Source organism: Neovison vison, chromosome 14 (assembly GCF_020171115.1).
Source record: "Neovison vison isolate M4711 chromosome 14, ASM_NN_V1, whole genome shotgun sequence".
Lineage (NCBI taxonomy): Eukaryota > Metazoa > Chordata > Mammalia > Carnivora > Mustelidae > Neogale > Neogale vison.
Genome location: NC_058104.1, coordinates 19,151,670 through 19,172,551, shown reverse-complemented (window position 1 = coordinate 19,172,551; position 20,882 = coordinate 19,151,670). Strand labels below are relative to the sequence as shown.

The 20,882-nt window shown below is 55.8% G+C and overlaps 3 protein-coding genes and 1 non-coding gene across 8 annotated transcripts in view; 1 reads left to right on the top strand and 3 right to left on the bottom strand.

Annotated features, from left to right (window-relative positions):
- MGRN1 (mahogunin ring finger 1) overlaps positions 1-3,713 on the bottom strand; it is a 58,866-nt gene extending 55,153 nt beyond the window's left edge. For all 5 annotated transcript variants that reach the window (XM_044233673.1, XM_044233676.1, XM_044233674.1 and 2 more), the window contains exon 1: positions 3,500-3,713. In XM_044233673.1, coding sequence (XP_044089608.1) covers positions 3,500-3,587 — 88 coding nt within the window. In that variant the 5' untranslated portion in view covers positions 3,588-3,713. The remainder of the gene's footprint in view (positions 1-3,499) is intronic.
- On the bottom strand, positions 1,920-2,056 carry LOC122896214. The gene has a single exon (XR_006382378.1). It is a non-coding gene; the product is annotated as a U4 spliceosomal RNA (small nuclear RNA).
- Positions 3,714-9,171: 5,458 nt separating the features above from the next.
- UBALD1 (UBA like domain containing 1) lies at positions 9,172-15,034 on the top strand. Its single transcript, XM_044233722.1, has 3 exons — positions 9,172-9,943; positions 13,545-13,604; positions 13,942-15,034. Exons 1-3 carry the CDS (start codon positions 9,578-9,580, stop codon positions 14,293-14,295), a joined length of 780 nt encoding a protein of 259 aa, XP_044089657.1. The 5' UTR covers positions 9,172-9,577; the 3' UTR covers positions 14,296-15,034.
- Positions 15,035-19,096: 4,062 nt separating this feature from the next.
- C14H16orf96 (chromosome 14 C16orf96 homolog) overlaps positions 19,097-20,882 on the bottom strand; it is a 34,609-nt gene continuing 32,823 nt past the window's right edge. Inside the window, exon 17 of the mRNA XM_044233651.1 lies at positions 19,097-19,726. Coding sequence (XP_044089586.1) covers positions 19,711-19,726 — 16 coding nt within the window. The 3' untranslated portion in view covers positions 19,097-19,710. The remainder of the gene's footprint in view (positions 19,727-20,882) is intronic.

The window sequence follows — 20,882 nt, the reverse complement described above, 5'->3', positions numbered from 1 at the left end:
ACAGGGCTCCTAATCTCAGGACCTTGAGTTCAAGCCCCACGTTGGGAGTAGAGCCTATTAAAAAAAAAAAAAAAAAAAAAAAAAAAGGAAAGTAGACAATAGTAAGTATTGGCAAGAATGTGGAGCACTGGAATCCTCACACATTGCTGATGGGACTGTAAGATGAAATAGCTGGGCAAACAGTCTGGAAGTTCATCAAAAAGTCAAACATAGAGTCGCCCTAACACCCAGCAATTCCCCTAACATCCAGCAATTCCTCTCCTAGGTGTATACTAAAGAGAATTGAAAAGGGTCACACAAACGTTCAATGTTCATAGCAGCATTATTCATTATAGCCAAAAAGTGGGAACAACCCAACTGTTAACTGGCAAATAAAATGTATGATATCGGGGCACCTGGGTGGCTCAGTGGGTTAAAGCCTCTGCTTTCAGCTCAGGTGATGATCCCAGAGTCCTGGGATGGAGCCCCGCATCGGGCTCTCTGCTCAGCAGGGAGCCTGCCTCCTCCACTCTCCGCCTGCCTCTCTGCCTACTTGTGATCTCTGTCTGTCAAATAAATAAATAAATAAATCTTTAAAAAAAAAAATGTATGATATCTGTACAATAAGGTACAAGACACCTGTTACAACAGGGATGAACTTCAAAGACATCGTTCCAGATGCAAGAGAGACTACATGTTGTATGATTCCTTTTATATGAAGTATCCAGAGAGGGCACAATTTAAAGACAGAAAGCAGATCAGAGTAATGGGATGGTAGGGGCACAGACTGACTGCAAAGAGGCACCAGGAAGCTTTGGACAGTGCTGGAAATGTCTAAAACCTGACTGTGGTGACCGCTGGACAATTCCATATGTTTACTGAAAGTCAACAAATCACATGTTTACAATGAATGCACGTATGGCACACAATTTATATCTCAATAAAGCCACTTAAAAAGTAAAATGAAAAAATAAATACAATGAAAACAAAGCAAATGTTATTAAATTTGAACTAGATACCTTGGCAGTACATGCTGAAAGTTCCACAAGCAAAAGAAAACTGGACAGGAGATCTTACAAGTTCTAAACACCAAAAAAAAAAAAAAAAAAAGCCGAGAGATGAGGGTATTAACTCACCCTATATTGTGGTGATCATTTCCCCATGTGCACAATTATCAAATCATCAGTGTGTACACCTTAAACTTGCACAACGTTATGTCAATTTTATCTCAAAAAAGCTGGAAGGGACTGGACAAAATATAGATGTGTTTTAAAAAATTAGCATCCAATCATTTTTCTCTGTTTGCTATTATCAACAAAATTAAGAGAGCCCTGAAAAGATACTTTCTCATCAGGTGCCTGAAGGCTCCATGGGGAGCCACCCTTGGGGAAACATATGAAAGTACTGCTAAGGTCATTTCTCGAACCAAACCTCCCTGAGCAAGGTGGCCCGAGGCACAAGGCAGCCAAGAGGACAGCTTCTGAACTGGACAGGTCCAGGAGAGCACAGCTCTGGTGCTCTAAGGTAGCCTACGACATTCACCATGGGTGCCAGACCCAATCGATTAGTTGTGGCTGACCGGGGTGTGTGTTAATGGATTCTGAAACCAAGTCCAGATTTTGTGTCAAAGAGTGTCCCGAATGATTAGCAAGGTCTACCACACAGAATCTGGAAGTGGTATTATAAAGGCCTTGTATCTGTGATTTGTCCAAACACCCAGGCAAAGTGTGTCCTAGTCCCAGGTTCTATAGGAAATGCCACATTAAACTTTTGATACCTCTGCCATGCCACAGCTAGGTGCTATTACGGCCTGCACTGGCCACCTAATATTCTTTTTAGGCCATTACAGCATTCAGTATTTTGAGGACTTAAGGTGCACTATTCTGACCAGTGTACAAGCATCAACCCACTGTAGAGATAAGGAAACTGTGTGACCCAGAGCACAGAGCAGCTTGCCGAATGTCACTCAGCCTAAGAGGCTGGAAGAACATCAGAAATGGAAGAGGATGAATTCAATTAGCAATAATCACACCTTGGATAAACCTCATTGGCTACGATACTGCCACCGCGCAAAGCTGGAAGAGGATGAATTCAAACAACCGCTTCAATCAGATGTGGGGATGTCAGCCCACCAGCCTCCAGGGGATCCCCATACCCAGCTGAGCTGCCCCGCACTTCTGCCTGGGACACAAGCAGGCAATAATGCCTTCTACCCACTTCTGAGTGTTCCAAAAACTGTGCTATCTCCACCCCTCTATTTTCCCAGACACACCCCCTGGTGGGCTTCCAAAATTAGGGCAGAGCGGTTCTCAAATTTCAGTGGACATCAGACTCACTTAGTCTGAGAAAGGGTTTCAATGCCAGTTCCTAGGCCCCAGCAAGTCCGAGGCAGGGCCTGCGAAATGCACGCTGAACAAGCTTCCCCACTAGTGGCAGTGGGTGGTCCTGGACTACATTTGAAGGAAACCTGGCCTGGTGGGTGTCCCAAGGCCAACTGTGAGGTCTAGGAGACCCCCAGATCAGAACAGATTCTTCAGAAGCCAGGATCAGGAGACCCAACTTGAAAGTCTCCCTCATGTCCAAATTATCTGTCCTTTTCCTTCTTTTCTTTCCACAGCAAATGACCCCCATGAGAAGATGGAAAGGGAGGAACCCAAGCTAAAGTTCTGGGTCAGGCCACACTCTTTACAGGCAGCAAAGCAGAGTGGGAACAAGTCGACTGGGAGTCCACAATTTGTGGTTCTGCTCCCAGAGACACTTCCAACCAGCTCTCTGAGACCTTGGGCAAGTAACTTCCTCTCTGGTGTCTCAGGTCTCCCTGCCACCACCACCCCCCCCCCCAAAAAAAAGGCCAGAGAACCAGGCAGGTCCTCTCCAACCAGTCTCCTGTTCTCCAACAAGGACTCGCAGCCTCTCCCCCATTGATCATAATCTCCTTGGGCCGAGCGCCACTCCCCCCTACCCACCCACCATATTCACAGGCACCAGGTGGTCAGAAGAGTGCGAAGCTGCTGTCCAGATGGCGTAGCGAGTGTTCAGAACCACTGGCCGGGTCGTCACACTAAGCCACCAAAGAAAGCCAAAACTGGCGATGGCGTGATGTCAATCCCTTTGACAATGACCACTTTGTAAGCACAAGCGAAGCGTCGGGCATCGTGCTAACCCCTCGCCAGCGTCGCACCACGAACCTCACCCCCGCCCTAGGGGTTTCCCACTCAGTCTCCCCTGTGTGCAGACCAGGGAGCTGAGGAGCACAGGGGCGAAGCGACTGACCCAAGGTCACCCCGCCGGAGGAGCCGGGGGGGTGGGGACGGGGCCGGGACGCGGGAGCCCGGGGCCCCACCCACAGTCTGAGTGGAGGTCGCGCGGAGCCCCGGGCGGTGAGGCGTAGGGACCGCCGCGGGCCCAGTAGAACCCACCGCACGTCTGCGGGGCGCACCGCGCGGGCGCGCCCTGCCCACTCCGCGTTGCGCCCCAGGCCTCGCCCTGCCGCGCGCCCGGGGCCGCGCCGGCCGCTCACCAGACTTCGGCGGGTAGCGATAGGCCGAGTTCGCCTGGATGTCGATGTCCTCCACGCCCGCGATGCGGCGGCTCAGAATGGAGCCCATGGTGCGCAGCGAGCCGGGCAGGGCCGGGGCCTGGACGCGGGCGTCAGCGGCGTCCTCACGCGGACATAGCCCGGACCAGGCCACACGGACACTCGCCCACCGCCGCGGGTACCTCGGCCTCCAAGCCCCAACCCCCAGCTCGGCCGGGGCCGCGACGCCAAGGCGGCCCTCCGCTCCACCCCGGGCACGAGGCACCTCGGGAAATGGAGTCCCCTCGCTACAGAGGACGACGGGCTGCACCGCAGGAAACCCGCCAAAGAACTACATGTTCCAGGATGCCCTTCGCTGCGGCCGCGTGAAGATGCTGACCGGGACTCCGGGACAAACCAAATGGACGTGAATCCAGAGGGGAGGAGCCATCACCCATACCGCAAACTGACTTTCCCTCTTCATTCCCAGCACGGCCTTAACATTCTTAATCTTTAGTCTCCTAATAATATGTTCACATATAGATTCTTATAGGAACCCAGCGCCTTCCATTTACTCCCTCTCTGAAATATCTCCCTGAGCCACCATGGTTCTCCCCACTTCCCAGGGTTGATCTCCGGCCCCGTCCAGAAGAGGGCACGCCTTTACCTGCCACCTGGCAATAGCTGAGAGGGAACCCAAGCCAACCAGGTGTTGGGGTTTACAGGAGAAGCTAAGCGCTTCTTTTGGCCTTTTCCAGAACTCAAGGCTTCTCTTTAGCTCTACATCCAGAACAATTACTTTGAAGACATAACTATACAGTCCCACAGACTTCTCCCCATTTTACCTACCGAGAAACTGAGGGACGAAGAAGGGACGGCTGCATGTGAGGTGCTGAAGGCAAGTTTAAAAAATTGGTTAGGATTAAAGGCCTGCACGTTGCAATGTACTTTCCTGGCTTTTGATTGACATAAAATTCTATAAGCAGACCCAGTGGAGATTATTTCCACCTGTTCTTCAGTTGCGAAAGTAATGGTTTCCCAAGGCAAGCCTGCTGTAGCAGGAAAGCAGCTGGGGAGGGCAGCAGGTGGCAAAGGGTCTCAAATGATAAATGCACCACATTCCACATTAAAATGAGTCCTGCAGGGCGCCTGGGTGGCTTAGTTGGTTAAGCAACTGCCTTCGGCTCAGGACATGATTCCGGAGTCCTGGGTCCAAGACCCACATCGGGCTCCCAGCTCTATGGGGAGTCTGCTTCTCCCTTCTCATGCTCTCTCTCACTGTCTCTCTCAAATAAATAAATTAAAAAAAAAAAATGAGTCCTGCACCTCTCTGGAGGCCAGAGTCCAGTATACAACCTTCTATTTTCAGGGAACCTGGAAAGCCAAAATTAATAAAAGAGGTGAAAGATTTATGTGCTTATGAGTAGAGTCCAGGTCTTGGAAGAGCCTGATTAAATCTCTACTTCATAATCAAGATCTCCATTTACTGAGCACCTACTATGTGCCAGACATTATGTTGAGACAATCTAATTTTCTGATGTAGCTTTTATTTTCATTCCAAATTCACACACACACATACAAAAGGAAAGTGAAGCTAGAAGAGGTGAAGTACCCCACTTAGGCTGCACAAGAGATAAACGGTAATAAAGCTGAAACTTAAAAAAAAAAAAAAAAAAAAAAAAAGCTGAAACTTGTACCAGTCCATACTCCTGCCATACTTTCCTGCCACCCCAAAGCAGGAACATTCCAATGTGCTAGCTTTCATATCTCTTGCCACTAGGTGGGCCCGAAGACACCCCCCTCCCTGTGTCTTTCTTCCCTTATCTTTATTAAATCACATAACAGTTATGTGTATACACATGTACATATACCAACACTGAATTTAAATTACTGGCCTCCCTGCCTGGGGGGAGGCAAGGAAAGTAGGATAGACCCTGATGTTATTGAAAAACAACCCTAGAGGGGCGTCTGGGTGGCTCAGTGGCTTGGGGCCTCTGCCTTCGGCTCTGGTCGCGATCGCAGGGTCCTGGGATCGAGCCCCACGTCGGGCTCTCTGCTCAGCGAGGAGCCTGCTTCCCCATCTCTCTGCCTGCCTCTCTGCGTAATTGTGATGTCTCTCTCTCTCTGTCAAAGAAATAAATAAAATCTTTAAAAGAAAAGAAAAAAGAGGGACGCCTGGGTGGCTCAGTTGGTTAAGCGGCTGCCTTCGGCTCAGGTCATGATCCCAGCGTCCTGGGATCGAGTCCCACATCAGGCTCCTTGCTCGGCAGGGAGCCTGCTTCTCCCTCTGCCTCTAGCCTGCCACTCTGTCTGCCTGTGCTTGCGCTCTGTATCTCTCTCTCTCTAACAAATAAAATTTAAAAAAAAAAAAAATCTTTAAAAAAAAAAAAAGAAAAAAGAAAAACAACCCTAGAGCGTGCCTTCCTGGGCCAGGGCAGTCGTTTCCATGGGCTGGATGTTTGATTAAACATTCCTCTTAGTAGAGCTTTGGACTTGCTCTTCTGTGCTTATCCATGCCCCGCTGGGAGACAGACCCTTTCTGATTTGTTATTAGTTCTACTGTCAACATCTGTGCTGATTCACTTATTTATTCAACAAATATTTATCATGCAGCTACTATTTAACAGGCAATGAGCCAGGCTACGAGCCAGGCAACTGGTTTCAAATGGAAGAACCCTAGATGTGGAGCACACAGGTTAGTGAGGAGAGACAATTAAAAGGTTAACAGGTGCATAAATACAAAATGTGATGGGTGCCACAGGAGGATAGAGGTGCAATGAAATAATAGGGGAGATTTATTATTGATAGGGGTGTCAAGGAAGGCTTCTCTGAAGAAGTGACATTTAAGCCAGGATTTGAAATACAAATAAGAGCAAATGGGGTGGAGGGGGGGCAAACTCTAGGTAAGTCATTCCCAAGTTCCAAGCAGGGAAAACACTATGTGCAAAGGCCCTGAGACTTCAAGGGGCTGAGTATGATCCAGGGGCTCAAAGGCCAGTTTGGTTAAATTCAAATGGGGGAGTATAGGAACAGAAGAGTGAGGCAGTGGCAAGACCTCAAGTCCTCTCAGTCAGCCAGCACTGGGTCTTTTGAAACAGACACTAGGCACAGTTAATGGGAACCCGGGCAGAGTCCCTTGGGTTCAGGCTTCTTCCTGAGCCTCCTGGGCAGGCAGGATCCTTGCCTATTCATTTTTGGGTTCCCAGAATCAGGCACCCAGTGATCTGTGGAGTATTTGAAGGAATGGAGGTGGAGGGGCACCTGGCTGCCTCGGTGGAGCATAAGACTCTGATCACAGAATTGTGGGACTGAGCCCCACATTGGGTGTGGACACAATAAAATCTTTTTTTAAAGTGGGGGGGTGATGGAGGTGGAAAGGAGGAGACCAGAGTATGCTGGGGAGACTTTGGCAGGGCCCCCAACTTCCTAGAACATCAGGTGAGATGTGGGCACTACTAGAAATAACTTTTCTGTCCGTATCTACTGGTCCCAGCTGTTGGGCCTCATCTGAGCTTGCTAAGAAATCCAAAGTCCACTCTCTAGTCAGGCTGATCCTGGATAAAAACAAGATTGTTTTTCCCTTTCCTGCTGCCTCAGGGAAAACAAGCAGGCTAGGGGTGCCAAGGGGGCCAGAGGAGTAACCTTTGCTCCTACTAGCCTCACCTGCCCCACCCCAGTCAGCCTACTGGCTTAGAAGTGCTCCTCCTGAGCTGAACAAGCCGGGACAGGTAACTGAGTGTTGCTGGCTAAGGTTAGGGGGAAGGGGGAAGGTACTTCCTGTTTCCCTGAGCCAGAAAATCCACTAGTAGGCCCTTCCAGGGCAGTGCCCCCTCTCACTGGCCAGAAATACACGCTCATAGTCTACTGGGTACCTGGTCTCCAATGACTGGCAAGAGCATAATGGGGTGTGGATTCCAGCCTGTTTCTTCATTAGTCAAATGGGGCTTGGGCTCCCTAGAGTGGTCTGGATGCAAGCAAAGAGGTGTGTACTAAAAATGGTAGGTACACTGAGTGCCAGGCCCCTGCTAAGCACTGCACAGGAATTAATCCCCTCGGTAGTCCTGGGATTGCTCCACACTCCTAGCTCAGGTTCTACAAATGAAAACAAAGCTCAGGGCTGCAGTAGCTTATCCAACATCAGTCAGTAAGCAGCAGAGTTGACTCATACCCAGGTCTGGCTCCAGAACCCGCTTCCCTTCCAGCATGCCCTGATGCTGTCCCTGTGTAACAGGGACAGCAATAACCACTTTCAGAGCCACCTTCCTCGTGCTGGGCGCTTTATCCACATTAATTCAAGTTCATGATGCTTTGTTAAGGAGCCAGTCCATGCTTAACAAGACCAGAAATCTGGTATTATCGGGGTTTGCAAAAAATGGTGGAGCCTGAGTGATCCTGTGTGGCAGAAGAGACATGCCCCAGCCCCACAATCCTGGGATCCTTCAGGCCCTGTCAGCCAATCTCCCATTATCCTCCCACTCACCAAAGCCAGAACCTCTGGAAGGGTTAAAGGACCCAGGTAGGGCTTCTCCCCACCCCTCCAGTGTGGCATAGTTCCCTCCATCCAGTGTATTTCCTCTAGTGAGGGGTGCTGAAGGTGGGGGGGCACTCCACTAGAAACAGACACATCCAAAACATCTCCTGACCTGGACTGGGCCCTTCTGCCACCATTAGGACCTCACACTAAGTCTAAAGCCAACAAGAGATGAAATATAGGAAAACCTCCCAATGACCTTTAGCCCAAGCCCCTAGGGCCTGTGTCACTTTCTAAAGAGCACTTTCCATACTTCTACATTTCCCCAAGTCTACATCTGTCCTAGGAATTTTTTTTTAAAGATTTTATTTATTTGACAGAGAGAGAGATCACAAATAGGCAAAGGCTGGCAGAGAGAGAGGGAAGCAAGCTCCTCGCTGAGCAGAGAGCCCGATGTGGGGCTCGATCCCAGGACCCTGAGATCAGGACCTGAGCCGAAGGCAGAGGCCCAACCCACTGAAACACCCAGACGCCCCTGCCCTAGGGATTTTTAACACAGGATCCCAAACCGCGCCCTCTCCTTTCCCGCCCCAGACAACGCTTCTCGGATGTGCTCTCCGCAGTAACCCGGGCCGGGTCAGGGCAGGGCAAGAGAAAGGGCCCAAAGAACGGTTGCCCAACGGATGAAACTGGAGCCCAGGGAGCGCGAGGAACCCGGCCAAGGTCACTCAGAGCGGGGGTGACCGAGCCAGACCTCTCCCCGCCTCCCCAGCCGGGATCCCGTTCCAAGCCCGTCCTGGCCCCGCAAGCCCAACCCGCGACGTCACCCGGAAGCGGCGCGTGCGGAGCTGTAAACACAACCCGCAACTCCCCCTTTCCCGTGCTCCCCAGTCCCGCCCCCGCCCTCCACGTGACGCGCCCCCGCCGTCCCCGATCCAGCGCCCGCCCCCGCTGCAGCCCCATTGGGCGGCCAGCTTTGTTTACCTTATATGGCCAGGTCCTTACACTCTGCGGCCGCCCATTGGCCATGGCGTGGCCTCACTCACTTGACGTCATTCGGGACAGAACGATGCAAATAAACCGGGGCATTCTGGGAATAGGAGTTCGGGGCCGCCCCGGAACTGGCTCCGCCAGGTCCTGGCGCCCGCATCTAGAAGCCGAGATTTCCGGCAGAACGCACGAGATTTTGCGTGGGAATGTGGGAGCCTCGCGGGGAGGGCACCCCGAGGCACCAGAGCCTGCCCGCCTTGCCGGCTTGTTCGGGCGCAATCCCATCCCAAACGTTCCTCGGGTCTATTGTGTGCCTGGCCGAGCGCCAGGCTGGGAAGGGACCCACATCACGAGTGGGCGATGTGAGCTTGTGCTCCGGGCGCTGGGGAGACCGGAAGGCTTCCTGGAGGCGGTGGCTTTCTGCAGAGCCCTAGAAGGCACATTAATTCATTCAGTGAAGGGAGTATTTATTGGCGCCTACTGTGTGCCAGGCCTTCGGGGCTGTACGTCCTAGTGCCTACGATTTGTGCCAAAATGTCTAGGGGCCCCCTTTCCAAGCGTGCGCCCATTCAACAGAGGGATGCCAGGCACACCCGGCGGAGAAGCCAGAGGGCCCGCGGATGCGCCCGCCCGCTTCCGCACACAGCAGGGGCAGCGTCCGGACACACCTCCCTGCGCCCCCCGGCCGACCGCGGCGCGGGACTACATCTCCCAGCATGCCCCTGCGGCCCCGAGCCAGGCGAGGCTCGGTGAGTCAGAGCCGCACAGTAAATATTTGTATTAGCCGGAGCCGGCTCGCTAATGGTGGACGCGTGAGGCGGAGGAGCGCGGCGCCGGGAGGCAGCGGGCAGCGCGGCGGCGGCGCCATGTCCGTGAACATGGACGAGCTCAAGCACCAGGTCATGATCAACCAGTTCGTGCTGACGGCGGGCTGCGCGGCCGACCAGGCGAAGCAGCTGCTGCAGGCGGCCCACTGGCAGTTCGAGGTGCGCGGCCGGGGCGGGGGCCGGGGCCGGGGCCGGGGCCGGGGCCGGAGCCGGGGTCTGGGTCTGGGTGTGGGGCCGGGTCAGTCCCGCCAACCGCGCGTGTGCGGGCCGGTGTGGACACGTGCCGATGCGCGCTCCGCCTGGGCCGGGCCGGGGCCGCGCACTCGGCTCGGTGTCCCGGTGGCCGCGCGCCCCGGCGGCCGGGCCTTAGCGCGCACACGCGGCTTGCGGGTCCGGCCGAACGGCACGGCCGCGTCTACGCGGCCCCCGGAAATGCTGCCCGCGCGGGGTGGGCGAGAGGGGCGGTCCGCCCCCGCCGGCGCCCCGAATCCCCGCCCCCCCGCGTCCCCAGGCGGTCGGGATACGGGGACCCCCCTCTTTTGTTCGGGTAACGGCCAGGGCGGGGCGGCGCCGCGGCCCGGACGGACAGTCGGTAGGAGGCCGGAAGGAGGACGCCCCGGGCAGGGATCGCGCGCCGCCCCCACCTCGGGAGCCGCGCGGGGTGGGACAGGCAGTCCCGAGGCCAGCCGGCAGAGCCGCCCCGCGCGAGTGGGTCTGAGGGTCTGCGTGCCCGGTGGGCAGTTCGGCGGCGCCTGTGTTCACGTACATGTGCATTTGTATTTACGCACGCGCCACGCTACGTGCGGGCATGTTGGCGTGTGTGTAAACACGCAGTCCACCCGGCGCGCGGGTGCGGGCTCTGTGTGTTCCGTGTACACACACGTCGCCGTCCTTGCAGAGGATTCCCACGCGTGTACGCACACGAGTGTACCGGTACTGTGTTTGAGCCCCACACTACAGCTACGGGTGTGCATCCATGCACCCCGCCCCAGAGGAGTGCCTGGGTGGCCGCCTCCATGCTGGCAAGGGACTACCTGCACAGTGCGCGGCGTGGTTTACATGGCTCAGTAGCTTTCAGTCAGCTGGGCAGGAGGTGGGGCTGCCCCAGTCAGGACCCCACCCACCAGGCCTCCCTGACCCATAGGGCGCTAGTGCCCGCAGCCTGTGCTGCCAAGAGGCCACCTGGCTTTGCCTAACTCAACTGCCACAGAAATAACCCAGAGTGGTATCTAGGAAAGAGGCCAGAGTCCTGGAGCTCCACCCCTCACAGGTGTAAGGTCACAGCCCAGCCGGTGTCTGTGCCTAGCCAGGGCCTGGGAGCCTCATTTCCTGGTGGGGAGCCATCCCAGGAAAGGTGTTTGGGCCTGCTGAGGGGACAGTGAGCTAGGGGATTCCAGGGCTCAGTTTTCTGAGAGTGGGATGGGGATCAGAATTGCAGCCCAAAGGTTTAGACAGCCTGGGGAAGCAGTGTCCTGTCCAGCCCTGGGGGCACTTTGCTCACCCACATCCACCAGAGCTCTCAGGAGGGACCGCTGCCCCTTTGTGGTCCTCACAGCACAAGATGGGAGGCTTCTTGCTCTGGGCAAGTCCCTTCCATCCTCTGGCCTCAGTTTTCTCTACACCTCCAGTGTGGGAAATGACCTCTAAGAAGTGAATGGCCACTCCCTCCGCCACCACCCCCCAGGGCCTGCAGCCCCACCCCGCAGGAAGCTCCCTAATCAGCCTGTTTGTCTCAAGAGCTAGTTGTGGCAAAACTTGTAAAACCACATTCAGGGCAGTTTGCATGAGTCCCACATCTGCATACACTCCCTCCCTGCCTGGGGCTGGGCAGGCAGGTGTCTTGGTGGGAAGCCCGTTGCGGGTCTGGACCCTGAGCCCAGCAAAGAGCCTAGCACCTCCTGGGCTGTCTCTCAGCACGGGTTGGTGTCCATCGAGGGAATTAAAAACGGAGCTTTGAGGATTGAAATGTCTGGAGAAAACTCTGTCCCTAAGAGGGGCAGGAGCTGTCTGCAGACTTGTAGATCTGGTGGCTCCCTAAGTCTCCGTTTCACATCTGTAAAATGGAGGATAGGAATACTAGGGAGGTTCATGTAAGGTGAAAATGAGGTATGAACCCCCAAATCTTAAGTCCTTGCATGAAAGTGAGGGCTACCCCTCCCCCTTAGTAACCTCTCCCTAACAGGCTCACAGGCTGAGGGTTGACCCAGGCTAAGGTGGTCTTTTGGGTCTTAGCTCTGTGATTCAGGTGTTAATGAGGACAGGTGGCTGCAGGTGGGTGGGGGGGAACCTGAGTGTTTTAAGTGGTGGTGCTTCCTGGCAGCAGCAGGTTCTCCCTGGAATCCCGGCTCAGGGGGCCTTTGGGTCTGCTGCTGGGAATGAATGGTTTGGGTGTGTCCCGGGGCTCCCAGGTAGGAAGGAGTCCGGACAGGGTACTTAACCCTAGCCTGTCCCCACACCCTGTTTGGAGAAAATGGGGTAGGGCATCTCCAGCAGGAAATTCCCAGAAAAATTCATCTGAATGTAAAAAAAAAAAACCAAACCCCAGGGCAAGCCCTGGAAGTCAGCTTGGTCTGGCTGTGCTGGGGGGTGGAGGGGGGGCACGCGGTGGGCAAGGGATTGGTTCTGGCTGTGTTTAGGGGGCAGGGAGCCTAAAGGGGTTACGATGGAGGACAGCTGGGACTGGGGCTGGGACTTGGTCGGGCCACGCAGACCCTTCACACACTCCCTCACCCAGCACTTACGCAAGAGCAGCTGGCTGCCTCATTTTCCTCAGTGGGCTCCTGGAGCCCTCTCTCACCAGTCCCCGAGGGCCTCCAGAAGAACTTGTCTGGTACAGGCCTGCACACTGTCTCCTTTGCCGCTCCCCTTCTCACCAGCCTGGGTGCAGACCTCCTCCTGTCACCCTCCTGCTTTGCACCTTAACATTCCAAGGGAGGCTTGGGTGAGTGGGGCAACGAGTGCAAAACCCAGACCATCCTCCGTAATTCTGGCTCTCCCAGCTGGAACGTGGATCTTAAGTTATTGCGGCGGGGGGGGGGCAATCTGGAAACCACCTCGTCCAGTTTCCTTGTGCAGATAGAGAAACTGAGGCCCAGATCGTGGCAATCTCCCGTGGCCAGCCAAGGAGAAGGGGAGTCAGGTCATGGACTTAACATCCAGGAGGCTGTGCCGTCCCCTGGCTCAGAGAGGAGGAAATTGAGGGGCTCCTGGGTGGCTCAGTTGTTAAGCATCTGCCTTTGGCCCAGGTCATGATCCCAGGGTCCTGGGATGGAGCCTGGCATCGGGCTCCCTGCTCCACAGGAGGCCTGCTTCTCCCTCTCCCGCTCCCCCTGCTTGTGTTCCCTCTCTCGCTGTGCCTCCATCAAATAAATAAAATCTTTAAAACAAACAATTAATGATGAGGAAAATAAGGCCCAGATTAGGGAGTTGCCACCCATGGAGTTGGTGACAGGCTAGAATTTTAGTCAAAGGCCATTCTCCATGAGACCTGGAAAGGGTGCTGCCTGCTCCCCTCCCAAGGTCAAAGTGACCACATTAGGTGTGTGCCACCCAGAGGCAGCCTTGTGTCTTTACCCCCTCCAGACCTGCCCAGGAGTCTACTGTGCCTCCTTGGGGAGGGAGGCAGGTGTCGAGTGGTGACAGGCACACTCCTTCCACTCCCTTCTCTCCTGCTCGATAGCCAGGCCCAGGGGCACACCAAGCCCAGAGATTCTGGGAGCAAGGGCCTGAGGGTAATGAAATCTGGGCCTTCTTTCCACAGACGGCCCTCAGCGCCTTTTTCCAGGAGACCAACATCCCCTACAGCCACCACCACCAGATGGTAAGTGTCCCTGCAGCCCCAGGGGTGGCGATAGGGGGTGCTCCTGGGTCGGGGCAGGGAGGCCTCGCCCCCCTGAGGAAGCCACAGTGGCTCTCTGCTGTGGGGGGGCCTCCCTGGGGACTGCTGGTGGGTGTGCTGGGCCAGCCTGTCTCAGCCGCACCTTCCCTCCCTGAGCCCTGAGCTAGTGGTCGGTGTCCGGAGCCAGAAGGCAGCCTGGAAGAGGCCCAGAAGCTCGCAGCCGTGGCGGAGTGTGGGTCTCCTCCTATGAGGCAGCGAGAGGCCAGGCGGCCTCCCTGGAAGGGGTTCTCACCCCAGCCTCTCTGTTTTCCCCCCACAGATGTGCACTCCTGCCAACACCCCCGCCACGCCCCCCAACTTCCCTGATGCCCTCACCATGTTCTCCCGTCTCAAGGCTTCCGAGAGCTTTCATGGGGGCGGCAGTGGCAGCCCGATGGCAGCCACGGCCACGTCCCCCCCGCCGCACTGCCCCCACGCCGCCACCGGCAGTTTCGCGGCACCGAGCTGGCCGACTGCGGCCTCGCCCCCAGGGGGGCCACAGCACCACCAGCTGCAGCAGCCGCCCCTGTGGACTCCGGCACCCCCCTCCCCGGCGTCAGACTGGCCACCCCTGGCCCCCCAACAGGCCGCCTCAGAACCGAGGGCCCACCCTGCCATGGAGGCGGAGAGATAAGGGAGGCCCCTCCCCCCTCCCGGAGGCCAGGACCCTGTGGGGCGGGGGAGAGGATGTCTCTGCGGGCCCCCTTCACCCTGCTCTGTCTGCACCCCCGTTCCCCGGAGCCCTGGAGGGGAGAGACTGGACCCTGGTGCCAGCACACGGGCTGCCTGCGCGCAAACATGGGAGTGCAGGCACGGGGCCCCCACCTTGCATGGATGTGGTTCAGAGTCGTCTTGGTGCTGGTGGACAGAACTTCAGAGAACAAGCAGCCTTCCCCAGAGGACTCGCTCGTCCTGCCCCACCCCAGGGGACTGCAGAGAATCACCACAGCAGCGGAGACTTGGCTGGCTCCTGCCTGGGAGCTCCTCAGGGGCCAGCAGGCCTAGATCCCCACCCTCGGGAATGCAGAGGCTTCTCCGCATGTGTGTGTGTAGCTGTGTCTGTATTTATATGTATGTCGCTCTACAAGAAGCAACCTAGTTTATGGGGCAGCTGGACTTTGCATGTTAGAGTGAGCCCCCAAGCCCCTTGTCTGCCACCTGTCTCCCCAGGGCCCTGCCCCTCTCTCCCACCCCCTGCTCAGCCAGCCTTGCTGTTCCCTGCAGAAAAAAGAATTGTGGGAAACTTCAGGACTCTTCCCACCCATTCCCCAGCGCCTGCCTGCTGGGGCTGCCTGCATGCCTCCCCGAGAGCCCGGGGGTACCTCACACCCTTTCCCTTACTCCTTTTAACAAAAGAGAAGAGTTCAAACCACCACCAGGCTCTGTGGTCTTGCCACCCATCTGCACCCGTCTGCCGCTGTCTCTGAGTCACAACATGGCACTGGAACCTTCTCGCCCATCCAAGGCTCTTCCCATGAAGTTATTTCTGGCCTGTGTTCCCAGAAACCCTGCCTCCTGCCCATCCTTTCCTCTTGTCCGACTGAACTGGTCCTGAACTCCAGGGCTAACAGCTGCCTTCCAGTGTGCTTGGGTTTCACATAAGACCTTTCCTTGTGTGTTAGGGTCTCAGGGCTGGCTGCAGGCTGGACTCTGCAAGCCCAGCCTCCAGCAAACATGCCGGGTAGAGCAAGGCCTTCCCCCTGGGAAGGTGTGCATAGCCGGCTTCTGAGCAGAGCCAGTGGGGGCTTGGGCAGGGACAGGACGAGCCCAGGGCAGAGTCCAGCCTGCAGCTGAAACCTTTGGTCGCTAAGGAGACTGGCAGCCTAGGAGCGATAGACGGGATCCCAGGCTGCTCCCAAGCTGGACTGAGGCAGACACCTGCTCTCACCCCAAGGGAGAAGCCTTGGTGCTTCACTCTGTGCAGCACCTCCCCTGCCTGGCTGCCCTTGGTGGGAAAGGGGCTTCCTGGGGCAGCCTCAGCCTTGCACACCTTGTAAGGGGCTGGGCGTTAGAGAAGGAGAGAGGCCAAGGTCTCTGCCCAGCCTTCGGTGCAGGCACACCTCACTCTAACTTAGGATAGCCCACCTGGCACTGGGTCTTCTGTGGCTGATAATGTGGGTTGGTGAGTTTCTTCTGTTTCAGAAGGTCTGCCAGACTGCCTCTTGGGCAGTCCTGCTTCCTGAGGACAGTGCTCCTGGGTCAGGTGTTCCCAGAGCTACCGCCTGGCCTCCCCAGCCTGTCACTGCCCTGCTGGACCCTGGACAGGCTCAGGGGTCGACTCTTCTCTGGCTGTTACCTAAGAAGACTAACTGCTAGGCCCCCGCTCCAGCTGTTGCTTCCATCCTGGAATCGTGTCCTTACCCTGAAAACCCTTCCAGCAGCCTCCCAGGCCTTCCTGGCAGAGGAGGTCTAGAGGGGAGCACAGCTCTGTGAGGGCGATTCTTGTGCAGAGAGGAGAGACGGATGGGCAGGACACAGGGAGGGGAAGGGTGTCTTGGGCCTCCTGAATCTTCATCACAGCCTTCTGATGGGAGAAATGCTCAGATAACTGCCAAACGGCCCCCCGGAGTGTCAGGAGATCGCAGAGGCAAGTACGTTCCGTGGGCGCTCTGCTCTGTAGGGGTGCGTCTGCCCAGGTTGTCCCAGCCAGCAGGCGGCTGGGGTGCTGTGTGTGTCAGATGTGGGAGACTGCGCACCCTCAAGAATTTGCACTCCTGGAGGCGAGGCTCAGCCCTGGGCAGGCCAGTGGGGGGCCTGTAAACGACCCACAGTCTGGTTACTCAGCTGTGGCAGTCCTGGGTTTCCAGCCTGGGCACTGTGGACATTTGGAGCTGGGTTAGTCTGCCATGGGACATCCTGTGCTCTGTGGATACTGGCCAGCATCCTGACCCCCACCACTAGATGCCCATAGCATCCCCCAGTTGTGACAGAAGTATCTGCAGACACGGCAAAATGTCCCCTGAACCCGGGGTTCCCATAGTTGGCTACAGAGCAGAGCCACCAGGGAGGTCTGTTAAAAAGACCATAGACTCCCAGGTCTCACGGCATCCCAGTCCTTGGGGAGAAGCCTTCACAGTATTATTTGCAACGTCCACAGGATATTGGTTGATCAACTTCAGAATAAAAACAACTTAATCATATACCTTGAAAGGGTAAACTTGAGAGAATGTCAACTGTATATCAAAGCTGAACTCACAGCTCCCAGGTGATTGTGAGGCAGGAGTGGGACACGCGCCTCCCAGCGGCCAGGAGCCACCAGACTCATGACCCCAAACTTGGAAAGCGTAAGAGTCCCCTTGGTGCTTGAGGCAACTGCTCTGGAAGAGGGCCCAGAAATCTGATTTTTCGTCATTGCCCCAACCAAAGTGGGAACCCAAGCCAGAGCCAGGGCTGGGGCCTCTCCGAACTTAGCAGCACATGCAGAGGCCCTGGTCTGAGCATCTCACGGTCAAGGGAAAGGCTGCAAAAGCAGGCCAGACTGACTCGAGGGGGAGCCAGAGCTGGGAGCCTTCCTCAACTTCCTGAAGGGTGAAAGCTCAGAAGCGAAGCTGGAGTTAGTAACGGTCTCTTACATGTTCAAGTCTAAACTGGCTGGAAGGCAGAGGGGCTAGTGCAGGAACAGAAGGGAACAGACACCGCCATCCTCAGCTGGCCTTCGTCTCCGCGCCTCCTGGGAGCTGTCCCAGCGGCACACACGGGAAACTGGCCTTGTTACCTCAAAGCCCAGCCTCTACTGGGCATGGTCACCCCTTACCTGCCTGCCAGACTTGAGCGCAAATGACCATTTCCAAAGTTCTGCCCTAAACGCCATTTGCATCTACGACCTTGCTAGGATGCTAGGAGCTCTGTCTCATTTCTGAAGGGCAGACGTTGCAGCGTGTGGGGTGAAGGTCCGGCTTCCCCAGGTGACAGGCAGTGGGTGTGTCTTTCTGGTCCGCGGTTAAAACACCTGGGAATGCTAACTCGGGGGTTTGCAAACTCCTAGTACCCTGATGTGCTTCTTGGCTGGCGTGACGTGCTGCTTGGCTCGCAGGACGTGCCATGTGTTCCTGAATGGCCTGCCAACATGTTAAAATCAGGAGAGTTTGTGGGAGAAGCCTTCCTTCTGGCTCACCTTGGACGTTTGCAACAGCTGGCCCGGGTTCCTGCAAGGACACTGCTGGCTGAAGCGGAGCCTCCCAGTGGGACACAGCCAGCCTGGCCCTCGTCAGCCAGTCCACTCCACAGGCCGCCGACGTGTGTGTCCGATTCCTGTATCCAAATCAGTTGCAGTCTGGAGAGGATCTTGTTTTTCACCAGGAAGAGCTTCCCAAGTAAAAGGTTGGCTCCATGGGGCATAGGGGGGCACCTGGCAGATGGATGGAGACTAAAACACTTGCTGTGGGCAGGCGGGGCTCCTCCTCCAGACCACTTTCAAAAGAGAAGGGCTTGTTCTCCAGATTCTCTCAGATGAAGGGGACACTTCCAGGGCCACGAAGGGGTCCCCAGGGACTGTCCAGGGCTCTCTGAGAACACCCTGTGGCTGGTGGCGGAAAACCACGCTGTCCCCAAGGCCAGCCCCCAAACCCGGCAGTGGGCAGGGCCACCAAAGCTCTGGAAGTCTCTGAGGGGCTTTCATAGCAGGACTCATCTGAAGACAGTCTGCTTACTTCCCAGGGTCAGTGTTGGGGAGGCCAACACTGGGCTGGAGGCCGCCTGGGCTGGACAAAAGGAGAGCTTCTGAAGCAAGGCTATTTCCAACCTCCTGCGTTTGGAAGTCTCTCCAGCTACTTAGCTGCGGCTTCTGTTTGGGCAATTGGTGTGTTTCAGGTGTGCCTTAAAATGACTCCACTCCTTCGGGGTGGGGGGCACGGGGTCCTCTCACACCCCGTTCCAGGATGATTGAGGCCATGTCACTGGTGCAGCCCGAGGTGCCGGGAGGCTGCTGGCAGAGTTCTCTGCTTTCCGAAGCCGCTTCTCCTCTCCTGGGAAACAACAGCTGCACATACTGGTTGGGTGGTTTCCTGGGGATCCTGGTGATGCCATGAACCAGGCAGACTGGGATGGTTGGTCACCTTACCCCCTGTCCAGCCCAGCACTGCCACTGCGTCGCAGGCCAGGAGCCATGTCCCCCTGGCAGAGGAGGAGGCTGGACCCAGGGCCTTCTGAAATTCCCACTCTGCGGACCCCTCTGGTTCTGTCTGCTCCCCAAACACCTTTCCCTGCTGGGATCGGGTGGGCTACCCCACTGAGGCACCTGCCTGGGGGTCGGGGCGGCCCCTCCCTCCAAGCTTCCTGTAGGCCCCACCCTCTGGAGCTGGAATCCAGAGGAGCAAGGATTCTGCCTGCAGCTCCCATCTGGGGCCAGGCCAAACCTGGCTTGTTCCCCAGCAGCTCTGAGGGGCAAGGGGGGATGGATAGGAGGGTCTGAGAATCGAGCCTGGGTGTGTGTAGGTGCCTGAGGTGGGGACTGCAAGGACAAGCCTGGCATGGGATGCCTTTCCTGAACTGGGTCACACCTCCCTTTCCTGCTATAGGAGATGATGGAAGTTGGGACCCTCATACCCATGTACGGCACCCAAGGAGGGTAACTCCTTGCGGGGGGCTGGAGAGCCGAGGCCGCCCTGAGCAAACTGGACAGGTCACACCACCACCCCTGCCCTCAGACCCCCTATTTTCCCAGAACACAGGGCTAAGGCACCTCGGCACACTTTGCCATCACGGAAAATGTAGCGGAGGCAAGAAGGTTTGCTGGTGATTTCTCTCCTGGGACTCCTGGGAACTCACAGTGGTTCTGGCTGGTGGCTCTGGGAGGCTGATCCTGGGGTGGGGGCCTGAGTAGGGACCAGCAGGTCCACGCACCCATGTGGGCAGACAAGGCCACCCTCTAAAGAGAGCGCCAGGCCGGTCACCCTCATCCACAGTGAAAAAAGTGAAAGATTTTATTCTGGGAGAAGTTGCCAAAAATACTCATCTGTGATATCGGGGTCAGGGGTCCAGAGCAGCACCAGCCAGTGCCTGCTAAGGCATCTTGAACTGGTAAGTCGCCTGGGTCAGGAAAAGCTTGGCCTCATTTAGACACAGTCCTTGGAGAAAGAAAAGAGAAGTCAGGATCTGGGAGTGGTCACAGATGAGGAGCTGGGGAAAGGGCAGGAGACCATTAGGAAGGGGGTAGGCATGCAGTGTTCCCAGACTCTGATGGCCGCCAGGCCAGGGGATCCTCCCCCATGCCAGCCCCCAACTTCCTTACCCATCTGGCGGTCCCAGGGGCCTCTAGTGGATGTTGGGGCTGGGGGAGCCATGTCCCAAAACCATGCAGAGCAAAATTTTTTAGACTATGTGTAATGTGGTAGACATGTCAGAAGTACAAGAAGCACAGAGGACACAACTAGACAGAGCCAGGAATGGAAAGGAAGAGGGAGAAGAGGGAACCTTCTCCTTGACAGGGAGAAGGAGGGAGGAACGAGCTGCCTGAGGGGAAGAAATCAATGCAGGCGTGCACGGTGGCAGCTGCCCACTAAATGTCCAGATCAGGACATTACGACCTCCTGGTCTGCTCTTTGTTCCACCAAGTGCACGGGCAGTTAGCACAGGAACCAGGAGGACATCAAATAGGGGTGCAGGATTCCAGCCCTCGGTGGGAGAGAGCAGTCCCAGAATGTTCCAGGGCCGTTGCTCATGGGTTGGCCAAAGAAGTAAATATAAACAACCAGGTTTTAAAAATATCCAATTCATAACCATAATTACTGGTGGGAATAATCAACATGAAGTTAAAAAAAAAGGATGCACACAGTAAAATTTGTTTCCCGTGAGAAAACTGGTCTTGTTAGAAATAACAGCCCCCAAAGAAAATGTCCGTGGGGAGTGTCTGGGTGGCCCCTGGGTGGCTCAGTGGGTTAAGCCTCTGCCTTCCGCTCAGGTCATGATCTCAGCGTCCTGGGATCGAGACCTGCATTGGGCTCTCTTCCAGGCAGGGAGCCTGCTTCCCCCTCTCACGCTGCCTCTCTGCCTACTTGTGATCTCTCTCTCTCTGTCAAATAAATAAAATCTTTTTAAAAAGATAGAAAGAAAATCTTAAAAAAAGAAAAAAAGTGTAAAGAAAGAAAACACCCGTGGGTAGTAGTAATTGGAACTGATTATGATAGAGTCATTTCAGCAAAATAAAAAGGACAGTGTTTTTAAAAACCAGTTAGCTGTTGTATTGAAATTTGGTCAAGGAATTATACTGGCTGAATGGAAAAT

Coding starts and splice junctions, on each gene's coding strand:
- UBALD1 (XM_044233722.1), top strand. CDS start 9,578: ATGCGCCCGCCCGCTTCCGCACACAGCAGGGGCAGCGTCCGGACACAC. Junction 9,944..13,544: donor CGGCCCACTGGCAGTTCGAG/GTGCGCGGCCGG, acceptor TTCTTTCCACAG/ACGGCCCTCAGCGCCTTTTT. Junction 13,605..13,941: donor ACAGCCACCACCACCAGATG/GTAAGTGTCCCT, acceptor TTCCCCCCACAG/ATGTGCACTCCTGCCAACAC.